Raw genomic sequence first — 15,442 nt, forward strand, 5'->3', positions numbered from 1 at the left:
CAACTGTCCTCTTATTTTTCTGTATTCCTCACAGTGCCTGGGAAATAAGAGTATATTCAACTAAATGTTTGGTAAATGAATACAAATATTTGTGTTCATCCTTCACCTTATTCAAGAGTCACACTAAGGCTGACCTCCTCAATGAACTCTTTCCCAGTCGCACTGGTTATACTACTCTTTCTCTACTCTATTCTCCTACCCAGCAGTATGCTGGTAAATGTTTAATGGCTCTCTGAAAAACAAAGCCCTCATCTGTAGCATGTGCTGTATGTGTGATGTAAACACTCCCACCATGGATGACTGCAAGCCACCGCCGTGATGACCCTGAATATGAAGCTGAGAAGGTATGTGCACAACCAGCTTGGTGAGCTGGTAGAGCTGCTGCACCATTGCTCCTACAGTACGAACTGTCCATACCATTTATAAAGTCGCTTACTACACAGTGACATTTACTGTAGGTATCTGTATACAAATCTTTCCCTTATTACACTGTAAATATGTGGAGAGTAAAAACTGTGTCATATACGTCGCTATAACCAGCTAAATGACCTTGGGGCCTCAAAGTTCAAAATGGAAAGTCACACATAAACTACAAAATTCCATAATTTTATGCCTGAATGATCTGTGTGTCTCTCAAATTTCTCAGTCCACTGATCTGAGTGAGGGCATTGGAATATGAAGTCATATTGGTCCCAAAATTAAATCTGCCTTGAAAAAGGTAAAATAAAGAAATAAATGATGACAGTTTAGGATCACAAATAGAAAATATGATCACAGGGGAATCTAAATAATCGCTTTTCTTTAGACTGAGTTGAAAAATAACAATGTAGTTCTTTTGCTTTCAAGGAATTCAAATGTACGCACTGATCAGCCCAGGAAGAATAATTAGTTTTGCACTAAAGTGTAATCATTGACTAGAAAAAAAAGAACACAATGAAATATTAAAAGAAAACTAAAAGATACAAAATTAGGCTCTGATTGGAGCACAGAATGAAAATAATACCTTTTGGAACTTTTCATAAAGTAAAAAACATCTGATTAAAGAAAAATGAAATTCTTATGCTTTTCTATGCCCATTTTTCTGATACGTAGGCTATGAGGGTTAGTTTAAATCAAACTTAACTCTCAAGAGTTTCAATTCATGTGAAAGAGAAATTACTTTACTTCTTCTTTGCTCTAAGTAGGATGAAATACATGTAAGCTAAGGCACAAAAGTTAGACTTGTGTTCAGTTCACTCAGAAATAATTAAAATACATGAAAATGCAGATCTTCTGATACCTTTCATAACATACGCTTCTGCCTAGGCCCTGGCTGTTTCCCATTCTATTCTCTACTCTTACTTCCTTAATGCCACGAAGCCAGGTCTGTTTTCCCTAAGTGCGGAGGGGTGCAGGCTGTGCTGGGTGAATAGAGTGGAATGGCTGTAGGGCTCAGGGTGGGGGGTGGAAGGTTTGAGGAGCTGGGCTGAGCAGGAGTCAGGCAAGTGGAAAGTGGTGGAGCAGGTGTCCGAGCACAGCCTCTGGGAAACTATCAGGAAGAATCAAGAGAACAAGATCCAAAGAGCCAGGCAGGGTCTTCTTCCCAAAACAAAGTTCCGTTAAAAAATTGCTGACTTGCTAGAACTGTTGTCATCTCATACGTCTACAAAGAGTGAAACCTCGAACATAATACCCACTTTCACTTTAACGTGAAATCCTTTGTTTAGTTGTTTTCTTAACTTTCTTCAGGTAGACAATCACGGATGCAGCAGCTATTTGCCCGCTTATCTACGGTAATGTGTGTGCCCTACATATTTTAGAAGTGGCAAGAAAGGAAGGTACTATAATTTTGGAAGTGGCCTGAAGCAGCACAGAACAGTTTTACCTTTGGAGGCAATTAATTCTTGCTTATCTTGATATTTATGGTTAATCTGCTTTGAAAACTGATTTAAAAATTATTTCTATCAAGCTAGCAAAAATTGGAGCCACATGTAATAGACCTCGAACAAGATGCAAAGCTTTATGTCCCCTCGGGAATGAACAATGTAGACTAGGTATCCAAAAAAAAAAAAAAAAAAAAAAAGACAAGACAAGAAAAGAATATCAGAGAAGCATGGATGAAATCTGACAATTTAATATAAGGAAGAGTAAATGAATAATGAATAAAATAATTTGATAGAAAACAGGTGGGAGAAGTGGTGGGCCCTCTTTACAGTGTCAAATCTAGCCAGAAAATGTCTATGTCTATACTTCCTGATTGAAAAACAAGGCGGACTTTTAAGGATGTTTTCCATTTTTATCATGTAGTTGAATTATATGATAAAATTAAATCTTCCAAAGTAAAGAACATCATAGAGGAGTAGTACCACTCTACCCAGTAAAACTTGTCCTTCTAGATCCCGAAGTAGAAATGTAATGTAAGTATACAGAAGGTAACTAATAAGCAATGCTAACATGCTGATCAACTTCTAATGAGTGTTGTTGTTTTCTTATTTTTGTTTCAAAGGTTTCAGATTTATTTATTCACGAAAGCTCATAAATATTCATGTAGGTATACTCCCTTTCCAGAGTAACATTGTAAGTTATTATGAAATACCAGTCACAAATTGGCAGGCTCAAAGTACTCTTGAAAGACACTGCATGTATGTACCTATGTAATAAATAATCTTACAAAAAGCTTGCCCTGTTTATTTTGAAATTCATCATGATCACAATAGAAAGATAATAGTGCATTTCTGGCACTAAATTGCTGAGCTGCTTCTTGTCCAAGTTCTGCACTTGCTTATCAAGTGGTGACTCATGCAGTCAGTCCTATTTAATTACTGGCTTTGCAGGAGACTGTTAAGAATTCATAAATTTAGAAGTTGTGTAAATGAGTGAAAATGTGCAAATTCTTTTAATTATAGTTATAAATGTTCTGGAAATAACAAGCCTGACATAAGAAGATAGATTTAGAAAACCACCTTTCATTTATGTCATTTTGAAGCATAAGAGGCAACTTCCTGTTGGTGGGAAAGTAAATTACTCACTTCTGGTAAGTGGCTTTAGGAAATCAGAATAACATCTAATAAATTTTACCTTCCACTGCCCAAATGGTATCTAATGGCTTGGAAAAAGATGTTATACTTGCAAAAAATAAAAGTTTTCCATTAAAAATCTTTAATGCATTCATTTCAACTATTAAACAAAAAAAACTGTAAGTGCTTCTCAGCATTTAGGACTGCAGATGTAACATAATTATTTAGCACACGGTTTCATAAGTTTATGTCTCCTTGATTTTATACATTTAAAAAATTTTAAGTTTGCCCTATGAAAAATGACAAAATACAGTGAATTAACATACAATGTTTTATATTTCTGTAGCTAGAGAATGTCAAGGAAAATGAACCTCCATAATCTACAGACTATTAATTACCTGGTTTAAGAGATCTTCTACTTTTTTCTGCCATGAATCCCTGGCTGCATTTTTCTCTCGCTCTTTTAACTGCAAAAGTTGAGACATGGCTGACTTTTTATCCTCTTCATGTTGAAGCCTTAACTCTTCGCGAAGCTTAGAACACTCTTGTCTAAAATAGAACAAATGCACTTAATTTGTGAAGAGAATTATTCCTCTCAATAACTGCAGTATAGTTGCTTGCAGGTTTTCTAAGCATTTAATTAATCCTCCTCAAAAGCCAACTCAGAATAAGAGGTGATTATTTCATAGTTAAGGATCATAAAGTAAATTGGTAACTTATCCAAGATCATTTATTTATCAAATTATTAACAGCAGAATAGGTACTACAGCAATAAGTCCTCTGACTTCAGGTGAGTACTCTTCCTATGTTATAGTCCAGGAAATGAAATGAAAAGTAATCTATATTTAAGCAGAAAACGAGAATTCCAATTTCTCTACAATTAATCATGGGAAAAATTCATTAAAAATGCTGCTACTACAGCTTCAAGAATGAGACAATATAAGCCATATGACAGAAAACCCTTTTCTTCTGCACGTCTGTATAGATAAGATTACATTACTGAGCAAAGAATGTACCTAAGGTTTTCAGTCCATTTTATCTCTAAGTCATGGGCCATTTTGTCCACTCTCAGCTTCTCCTCTTCTTTCATGGCAGCAAGTGTTTCTTCATGCTGTTGCCTTTCTTGTTCTAGCTCACTCTGAAGAATAAAAACTTTTCAATGAAGACTAGCCTTCAAAAGCAAAGTCACTGTTGCTTATTTCAAATAACAGAGTGCTTGCATTATAACTTTTAAATTCTACAGCACAATAATTGATAGTGCTATCTATGACAATTACTTGAGATTTTCTGACAATAAAATCATGGTACCCATTTAATATTTTAAATGCCCTTGTGCAAACTATATTTCATTAAGGCTTATAAGTTTGCAAATTATTTAATAGCTTGAAGTCAGCATTAAATGAATAATCTTAACTAAATTTTCCATATCACAGGTATCTAAGGATTCAATTATCTTCACCTGTACACACATTACATAGGCAGATACGCTGTTAAAATTCATTCCCATTCATATCAAAAGTATGCTACCTACAAAGCTTAAGCATTATCGTTGTATCTCAGTGACATGATTAAACTAATCATGAGAAATTTAGGCTTCTATTTTCATCCTGTAACTTCAAACCGGTGGTCCATGGGTTTAGTGTTATTATGATATATATGAAATCTCTGTAGAGTAGTATAAATCAAGTGGTTTTCTGGAGCTTGGGGCTGGATATGACCTGTTTGGACAACACTGGCAACCATCGATCCCTGCCAGCAGTGTAGCTGCTCTTAGGGTACACTGGAAAAGGAAGAGATGATGGTCCATCCTTCTGTTCACACAACGACCCTTCCTGGATCACCCACGTGCTAGTAGCACATTGCAGCATTGTTGAGGGGCGTATCCAGACTGATGGGAAAGTAGCAAGTCAGGGCTGAAACTGTTGACCTGGCTAGTAAGCAGTAAGTATTGAAACCTGAATTCAGCCATCTTAGCCAACTGTCATTTTCACTAAGTACTCTGCCTCTAAGAATCATTTTTTTCCACCAAAGACAGTGTTGAATGGAGTAGAATTTCTCAAAGAGTATTTCTTTTACTGAATGCAAAGCACTTTATTAGACATTATTGGGGTGGGAAAAGAAGTAAAGAAAACACTTGCTCTTAAGCAGCTTACTCAAAGTTATGGTAAACTGTGATGCAGCACCTATATTTTCTCAATTAAATTTGTCCAGCAGAACAGAAAATGAACAGTTGATAAGGTTTTGCTTAAGTTTTTTATTATGTTCTACTATTTGATAGAAGAACAATGTAAATATGAGCAAGGAACTTAAAGAAATGAACCCAATGAACCCAATTCTAAGCTAAAAAAATAAAATTTGAAGGCAACATTTACTGAGTGCTTACTATCTTGCTAAGCACTGTGCTGTAATGGTTTACCTCAGTCAATTATGACAATAGCAGTGTGACGTGCATTAGCATCCCCCGCCTCTCCTGCATTGTGTGAAGAAATTAAGACTGAGAAAAAGTAACTTGCCCAAAGTTACACACTAAGTGATAGATCCAGAATTCACACCCAACCAAACTGACTTCAGAGCCCACACCTTAACCATCTCTCTGAAAGAAAAAATAATAAATCTCTAGCTACTGTCCCCCGAGTTGTATGGTCCATTTCTCTACCTTCTAATGCAGTCTACATATTTGCTCTGCTTCATGACCCTGAAGAGGAAAGACAAATCTTTTCCAAAATCTGTAGGTCACAGAGAATCACTTAGTTGCTATACATGAGAGTTCAACTCTTACCAGTAAAAGAATTGTGCATACTAAGTGTTAACAGATTGAATCGTGTTTCCAAAAAGATATGTAGAAGTCCTAACACCCCAGTTCCTCAGAACGTGATGCTATTTGGAAACAGGGTCAGTGAAGATGTAATTAGGTAAGATGGGGTCACGCTGAAACAGGGTAAGCCCGTAATCCAGTATGACTGGTGTCCTTACAAGAAGATGTGAGGACGCGGGAAAAATGTCACGCAAAGACAGAGAAAAGATTGAAGTTGTTCTGCTACAAGCCAAGGAATGCCTGGGGCTACCAGGAGCTGGAAAAGGTATGGAAGGATCCTCCCCTTAGAGGTTTAAAAGGGAGAACGGCCCTGATAACACCTTGATTTGGAACTTTCAATCTTCAGAACTGTGAGAGAATAAATTTCTGTTGTTTTAAGCCACCTTGTTTGTAGTATTTTGTTATGGCAGTCCTAGGAAACTAATAATAATTCTATATAAATGTGATGTTTGTAATAAACTTTGAGCAAAGTAAATTATATTTTTACCTTGCTGATATTTAGATTATAACAGGATAATGACATTACCTCAGCATTTAATAGAGCATCCTTGGTCTCCTTCAGCCTGCCTTTAGTCAAGTCCAGCTCATTTTGAAGTCTTTCCTGGGAGTCCTGAAGACTAGCAATGAGTCCTTCTGCAGAGCCAAGCCCTTGTTCACTTTTGCTTACCATTTCTTGGAGGTGGCCAATCTGCAAGTAAATACAGTACTTTTAATACACCTCAGTGTAATCGACTAGCAAACAGTCACGTTTGTTTTCTTAAAGTCTTTTCTTTAGATGTAATTTTACTGATGGATCTTTCTTGATGAATTTGGAAGAAGCACTCAACCATGATAGTCTTCATCTGTTGTTTTTTGAAAAGACCTCCATATTTATGATTTCCCTTTGTCATGGCAACCATGTAAATACATGGATACCTCAAGCTCCTGTGAATTCCTGGTTCTATCATATAATCAAATACTTATAAAAAAGAATTGAAGATAAAGATCATACCCAAGATTGAGAAAAAAAGGATCTTTTAGATAAAAATACTTTTAAAACTGCTCTTTAAAATTGAATCACTTATATTTCATTTGAGCCCTGTTCTCCATCTATTTATAAAAGGGATAGATTTAGGTCAATATTGATAAGCTGGTAAATGTAGCTTAAATTAGGATATGTTGTGATCTCTATGTTTCCATAAAAAATGTGTGTCTTGAAATTGTTAAGAGTTGAATTTACACACTCTTGAAATTAGGAGCTAATAGACAATTTCTTGATTAAGCAGACCTCAAGTAATGAGAACTATTATAAAATCAGTAAATGAAATACTTTAAATTATCTAGGAAAATATTACGAAGTAAAAATCTCATTTTTATACAACAGCCAAGCTTACCAAAACTCTACAGAAATGACAACTGGTAATTAAAAAATAATACCTGAATATTTCTCACTGTAAATACAGACATCACAAAGAAAACTGAAAATCCTTCTTTAATCCCCTCTCTGACCCGAAATCCCCTGCCCCCAACTTCCTGTCTCCTTTCCATGCAGATATATGCACATGCTGAACAATTCCAGTGATGGTAGCATTTTATCTTGTTAGTATCTTTAAAGGGATGCCAACCTCATAAAATGAGCTGGGAGCTTCCATTTTGTTCTCTGGGCTCTGAAATATTTTCATAGCTAAGATTTACTAAATTTAGTATAATTCATCCATTAAAATCCTCTGGGTCTAGTGCCTCTCTAGATACACGTTGGACTATTTAGTTTCTTTCATGGCTATAATTGGTTTGGCCAGGTTGTTCAACTACTTTGAGTCATTTTAGAAATTTAAATTCTCATACGAAGACATCAGTTTTCCTTAAATTTGAAAATTAACTAGCATATTTGTAAATAATATTCATTTACAATGCTGTAAAATTTTCTGTCACTGTATTTATGTCACATTTCCCTAGTCTACATAGATTACTTGTATCTTCTCTACTTTTTGTGTTCATCTGGCTTGCAGAATGTGTTCTGCAGCAGTGAATGAATGAATGGAAGAAAAGTGACTGTTAACAGAGTTCAAGAGTACTGAATTTAGGAGAAAATCTAATTTCAAGTTCTGGGTCTGCCAGTATAAAGTAGCAGTAAAAATACCTACCTCACAGAGTTACTATGATAATTAAATTCAAGGATATATGGAAAAAGGTTCTTTAACTAGAAAGCAACATACAAATATTAGGTACCAATCAATACTCATACAATTTGCCAATCACCTATTCCACCCCTCCCAGTTTCTCCTCTCATAATTTTGCTTATGGCGTGTTTTGATATCTGTACAAATATTCTGTGTTTTTAATTCATGACACTGCCATCATATTTCAAAAAGCCTTCTTTGTCCTTGTATTTTTGTCACTTGAGTTTTGTATTTTATTTATATTTATATTCATGATTTAATATTACATTTCAATGCTTAGCCCACCTGGAACTTTTTTGGTACAAGGTTGAAGAAAGCATCTAACTACATTTTCCTCTTCTCATCCATTTACATACAGTCTTAAAAAAGCACTGTCATCCACTATGATTCAGATTAAACCTATTAACTCTGGCCTCCATCCTACTATTCTACTGACATTACAGGTAAGTCCTCAGAGAACTCTTGATTGCATAACATTTTCAGGCCTCATAGTTTGATCCTACTCACTGTCTGACACTGACACTTCCACCCTCTTGCAAGTATCTGCTTTCATGCTTTTCTGATATCCATTAATCCTTGTTCTCATGCTTCTGATTTCTCCTTTTCAATCGCTTTTCCTGGCTCTGTTAATTCAATATTGGTGCACTTCTTGTTACCAGCAATCTTCTCATTAGCTACCCTTGGGTAAGCTCTTCTACTTAAATGGCTTCCAGACTGCCTGATCTTTAGCTCCAAGCCTGCACACTCTACTTAGTTCCAGCCTAGATGTCTCACAATCACCGCAAAGTCAGCATAGCCAAACAACTCGATGTCTTGCCATCCAATGTATTTTTCCTCTACAGGAAGTACAGATTCCTATCTTCCAATAATGGCATTATTATCTGTCCAAATACCTAAGCTAGATACCCGCATCACTTTCTACCACTCACCATATCAAGCCCTATAAATTTTATTTTATTTAAAATTTTTTTTATTTTTGTATTTTATTGACATATAGTTGATTTCCAATATTATATTAGTTTCAGGTACACAGCATAGTGATTCAATATTTTTATAGATCGTACTCCATTTTAAAGTTATTACAAAATAATGGCTATATTTCTCCATGCTGTACAATATATCCTTGTAGCTTATTTTATACATAGAGTATACCTCTTAATCCCATACTCCATCTAACCCCTCCCCCCCCATCCCTACTGGTAACCACTAGTTTGTTCTCTATATCTGTGAGTCTGTTTGTTTTCTTATATACGTTTGTTTGTTTTCCTTTTTTAGATTTCACATATAAGCATTAACATAAAGAGTATTTGTCTTTCTCTATCTGACTTACTTCACTAAGCACAATACTCTCTGTGTCCATCCCTTGTTGCAAATGGCAAAATTTCATTTTTTATGGCTGAGTAATATTCCATTACATACATATTGGGTTGGCCAAAAAGTGCCTTCAGCTTTTAAGTAAAAATAAAAGACACATTTTTCATTTTCACCAAGAACTTTATTAAACAATGTATTCACCCTTTTGTTCCACTACCTTCTGCCATTTTTCAGGCAACTTCATAATTCCATCCTCCCAAACCTTTTTATCTTTTTGAGCAAAGAACTGTTCCAGGTGCCTTTTACAGTCTTCCAAGGAATTGAAATTTTTTCCATTAAGGGAATTTTGTAAAGACCGAAATATATGGAAATCCAAAGGTACAACATCTGGTGAATACAGCAGATGAATCAGAACTTCCCAGCCAAGCTGTAACAGTTTTTGCCTGGTCATCAAACAAACATGTGGTCTTGTGTTACCCTGATGGAAAATTATGTGTTTTCTGTTGACTAATTCTGGATGCTTTTCGTCGAGTGCTGCACTCAGTTGGTCTAATTGGGAGCAGTACTTGTTGGAATTAATTGTTTGGTTTTCCGGACGGAGCTCATAATATAGGACTCCCTTCCAATCCCACCATATATACAACATCACCTTCTTTGGATGAAGACCGGCCTTTGGCGTGGTTGGTGGTGGTTCATTTCGCTTGCCTCATGATCTCCTCCGTTCCACATTATTGTACAGTATCCACTTCTCATCACCTGTCACAATTTGTTTTAAAAATGGAACATTTTCATTACGTTTAAGTAGAGAATAGCATGTGGAAATGTGGAACCCAAACGTCAAAGTAATGAACATAACCAAGCTGGTGCAAATGATTTTCAATGCTTGATTTGGATATTTTGAATATGTGGGCTAGCTCCCACGTGGTATAACGTTGATTGTTCTCAGTTAATGTCTCAATTTGATCACTATCAACTTCAGCTGGTCTACCCAACCGTGGAGCATCATCCAGCGAGAAATCTCCAGCACAAAACTTCGCAAACCACTTTTGACATGTTCGATCAGTCACAGCACCTTCTCCATACACTGCACAAATCTTTTTTCTTTTTTTTTTTTTTTTTTGGCCGCACTGGGTCTTCGTTGCTGCGTGCAGGCTTTCTCTAGTTGTGGTAAGCGGGGGCTTACTCTTCGTTGTAGTGCACAAGCTTCTCATCACGGTGGCTTCTCTTGTTGCGAAGCATGGGCTCTAGGCGCACAGGCTTCAGCAGTTGTGGCACATGGGCTCAGTAGTTGTATCCTGCAGGCTCTAGAGCGCAGGCTCAGTAGTTGTGCTGCACAGGCTTAGTTGCTCCATGGCATGTGGGATCATCCTGGACCAGGGATTGAACCCACCTTGTCCCCTGAATTGGCAGGCAGATTCTTAACCACTGCACCACCAGGGAAGTCCCACAAATCTTATTTTGTGTTTCGGTTGCGTTTTCACCTTTCTTGAAATAATAAAGCGTAATACGCTGAAAATGTTGCTTTTCTTTCTTCCATCTTCAATATTAAGATGGCTATACAAAAATTAGCCAATTTTGGTAAGTCTTTTTTTAAATGCACGTTGATATGGCAGCTGTCACATACAATCTAACAAAATTGTTTCAAATGAAGTTAAAGACAACTAAGGGCTACTAGAGCCATCTTGCGGAAAAAACCAAATGAACCTTTTGGCCAATCCAATATATACCACATCTTCTTTATCCATTCATCTGTTGATGGGCACATAGGTTGCTTCCATATCTTGGCTATTGTAAATAATGCTGCTATGAACAGAGGGGTGCATGTATCTTTTTGAATTAATGTTTTTGTTCTCTTTGGATATTTACCCAGGAGTGGAATTGCTGAATCATGGTAGTTCTATTTTTAGTCTTTTGATGAACCTCCATACTGTTTTCCATACTGGCTGCACCAATTTACATACCCACCAACAGTGTAGGAGGGCTCCCTTTTCTCCACATCCCTCTTCTCCACATTTGTTATTTGTAGACTTTTTGATAGTAGCCATTCTGACAGGTAAGAGGTGATACGGCATTGTTGTTTTTGATTTGCATTGTCTAATAATTAGTGATGTTGCACATCTTTTCATATGCCTGTTAGACATTTTTCCAAAGTAGACATATGGATGACTACTTAGGTCTTCTGCTCATTTTTTGATTGGGTTGTTTATTTTTCAATATTGAGTTGTATAAGCTAATTATATATTTTGGATATTAACCCCTTATTGGTCATATCTTTTGCAAACATTTTCTCTCATTCAGTAGGTTGTCTTTTCTTTTGTCGATGGTTTCCTTTGCTGTGCAAAAGCTTTTACATTTAATTAGGTCCCATTTGTTTATTTTTGATTTTATTTCTTTTACCTTAGGAGACAGATTCAAAAAATATTACTACAATTGATGTCAAATATTTACTGATCTCCTACCATGTGTCAAGCAGCATAACAACTGTGACAGAACATCTTATAACATACAAATCCAAATGCTTTTCATTTTAACAAAATATTGAAAAAATATATATCCACTTAAAAAGCTTATTTCCAGAAGAAAATCTACAACTTAAATGTTATAAGAACATTTTAAAAGACCAAAATGGTCAGAATTATTGATGATCCAGCCTACTATTTTGTCTTCAAAGGTGATCCCAAAATAACATTTCATAGGATAACACGGTTATCCTCCACCTGAGATTTTAAACTCACTAGCTTCCCTTATTATACTATTATGATTCTGGCATTCACGAATTTATCATCTAGATCCACAGTTGAACTACTTACATTTTGAGGCTATTTCACTTGGAACGGTATCAAGATCTACCAACTTATGAAGATAGTACATTCTTTAATTTTTTCTAAAACAATCACTTTCCGTTTTTATGAACTACCCCCCTAATTCTTTCCTCCTGTCTTTCCACAGATGTATTTATTTTCCATCCAATAAATGTAAGTGGAATAAAATCTTTATTTAAAAGGCAAAACTTCTGACTAGGTATTTTTTAAAACGCAGCTATATGTGTTGGGCAAGAGGCACACGTAAACATAGGATGCAGAAAAACAGAGAGTCAGTGGATGAAAAAAGATATACCAGACAGCTTATACAATATCAAATAACACAGACTAAGCCAAAAAGTATGATTCGTTAAGTAGCTAAAACAATTTTATATTTGTATGCATATAACAAAGCCTCTAAATTTATAAAGCAAAAATTGATAGAATGTAAGAAGAAATAAGCAAATACACCATCATAGTATCAGTGTTTAGAAACTGATAGATCAAGAAGATAAAAACTGAAAAGAATACAGAATATTTGAAGAAAATAGCTTAAAATCTTGATTTAATGAACCGGAATACAGACTACATTGCATTAAACAAGTGGATGCACTCAGAACATTAAACTTCTTTTATGTGTGAGGTCACAATGCTAGGCCTTAACAAGTTTCCAAAATTGTTTTCACATGAACCACAATGCAATTAAGGTTACAAAAGCATTTCAATCTCACACAGCTTTTCCAGAGAACAGAAAAGGATATAAGTCCTACTTCATTTTATGAGGCTTGATATAACCTTGATTCCAAAACCAGAAAAGGATGGTATAAAGAAGGAAAAGTACGAAGCCATCTTATTTAAGCCTAGGCTTAAAAATCCTAAAATGAATATTACAAAACTGAATCTAGTATTATATAAAAAAGATATACATAATCTGTCATGACTAACTAGGACTTATTCTAGAACTCCAAAGTTGATTTAAAATTATAAAATTGATTAATGTAAGGTACCACATTAACAAGTTAAAGAAAAATGAGTATGTTCCCAATAGATGCAGAAAAATCAACATCAACTTGTAATTTTTTTTGAATTAGGAAACTAGAATTACAAAAGAATTTTCTAAACCTAATAAAGAGCATTTACAAAATAAAGCTTTAGAGAAGCATCATAATTAACTGTGAAATGTTGACGTCCTTCACTTTAAGAGCAAGAAACAAAACAAGAATGCTTACTGTCTCTAGAGATCCTAGCCAGCAAAGTAGGACAAGAAAGAAAATGTCCCAGCATGAAGGGGAGGCAGATACATAGAGGGATGAGTCAGGCAGATTCTTGGGAGCCACTCTAAAGCAGCACCAAAATATTACCAAGGTGCTAAAACATAATTGAGAATGTATCTAGAAGCAAAACCAATTACATATTAATTAGAACTCTTCTCAGATTACAATATGTAGGTTGGAGGAATGCTGAAACCACTTGGAATTGAGAGTAGAGCTCCAGGGCACCTGCATGAGAAACACAGATGGTCACTAAACCACCTTCTAACGACAGCAGGACACCATAACCACAAGGATCACAGACCACGAGAGAGGTATGCAGTGGATGATCTTGGACAATTGAAGAGAGACTGACTAATACCAGTAACAACATTAATTCTCTATTATATCCAAATGTCGTGCTTGATACCTTCTCTGGATAAATGTTTAAAGATAATTAAAGAATACTGAGTGCAAATCATTAGCCTGCCCAGGGGCACTCATGTGTTTTGGTGTAGTGTCTGTGAGCAAGAGCAGAGTGATGAAAAAGCAGGACTTAAAGAATGTTGGGAAAGATGAGGCTAGTGAGGTAGGAACAGCTGACAAGATGAGACACATCAAGACAAGAACTTGTTTTAGGAAGACCAGTCTACGAGCCCCATGAAGGATGAGCTGGAAAGGAAGGAAAAGAGGACGGTAGGGGGGCTGTTCTAGGATGCAGATGAACCAGGACACAGGACAGCAAGGGATGGAACAAGCAATATTATAGCTTTTCAACTGTCTTTACATTTCTTCTATTCACAACTTTTTGATTTATAACATTTTATTCTATTCTATTCTTAGTCTTTTCTTTTCCAAGCTAAACAATACTATTTTCATATAGAATTTAAAAATTATTTTAGATGTCACTACCTAAAGATCCAGGGTAGAGAATACAAAGTCAATATTTTGCAGAAGGGTAGAAAAAACTCTTTTGTTTTCTTTCCTGTAACGGGACATTCCCCTTTGTTTTGCTTTTCCCCAAAAAAGCATCTTGGTCCAACATTTTTTGTAGTAAATTTTTACCTGGTGAGATATAATCAATGTTACTAAGAAAATTTCAGCATTAAAGAAAGTTTTCGATTATTTTTACTCCAGATATGTTACCTTCACTGAGGCTCATCTACTTATACATGTTACTAAATAAGGTATATCAATGAGATATAACATAGGTGATTGATTGGCCTAAAGAATTCTTGCCTCTTGATTGGCTGAATTCAGCTTGTCCTCCAGTTCTTCCTTCAGGTTTTCTAGCTCTTGTTGAAGCTGATTTTTATCGTCTTCCAAGTTTAGCTTTTCCTTTTTATGTTGTGCCTCCAATTCCTTAGAAAAAGAAATTTTTTAGAAATTAACAAAATTGCAAATATTGTATACTTCGAAGACTCCAAGAAAAAGACTACTCTGTTTTATATTTTGATGCCTTGCTCTTCAAGTTAGTCTTTACTTAATTATTAATATCAGAGTTAACGGTGAATCTAATTAATCCTAGGAGCTTAGATTCTATCATTCTGAATCACTTATGATGCAGTGGTTAAGTCATTTTTTAATTGATAAGAATATCTGACTAGTCTAGATCAACCTGAAGTCAAAAAAAAGAAATGTGTGATATAAATGATAATTTGGTGAGATAGGAAAAAATTCTAACTATCTCTTGGGTTCATAATTCTTTTATATTTACATAAAAATACAAAATTTAGTAACACTTCTGGAGCTCAGTGGTCTAGCACTGGAATGTAGTCAAGGATTAACAAGTAAGAAATTAAGGTATCTAAAGAGCAATACTACTAAAATTGATACTTACTGAAGAACACCTACTATTTGCCAGACATGCTACTTACTACTTGGGATACAAAGGCAAAAAGACATGGTCCCTGCCCTTAATAGGCTCATTAAAGAATATGTGATTAAAATTAGATGTAATGGGGAGTACTGGAGTATATGAATAGGGAACTGGTAAGTGCTGGCTTGGTGTGAAACTTCCACAGAGAAAGCAATTCCTAAGCATAGTTTGGGGTGTACCAGTAAGAAAAGGTGGTGAAGCAACAGGGAGATATAACATTCTAGGCAG

The 15,442-nt window shown here is 35.6% G+C and overlaps 1 protein-coding gene across 3 annotated transcripts in view; it reads right to left on the minus strand.

Moving 5' to 3' along the window:
- Positions 1-15,442, minus strand: part of FAM184A (family with sequence similarity 184 member A) — a 117,030-nt gene that overhangs the window by 36,946 nt on the left and 64,642 nt on the right. For all 3 annotated transcript variants that reach the window (XM_081250670.1, XM_081250671.1, XM_081250669.1), the window contains exons 6-9: positions 14,575-14,697; positions 6,338-6,499; positions 4,013-4,134; positions 3,395-3,545 (exon numbers count right to left, since the gene is read on the minus strand). In XM_081250670.1, the coding sequence (XP_081106796.1) occupies positions 3,395-3,545; positions 4,013-4,134; positions 6,338-6,499; positions 14,575-14,697 (558 nt within the window). The remainder of the gene's footprint in view (positions 1-3,394; positions 3,546-4,012; positions 4,135-6,337; positions 6,500-14,574; positions 14,698-15,442) is intronic.

This window comes from Mesoplodon bidens (genome assembly GCF_964165515.1).
Source record: "Mesoplodon bidens genome assembly, chromosome: 12".
Lineage (NCBI taxonomy): Eukaryota > Metazoa > Chordata > Mammalia > Artiodactyla > Ziphiidae > Mesoplodon > Mesoplodon bidens.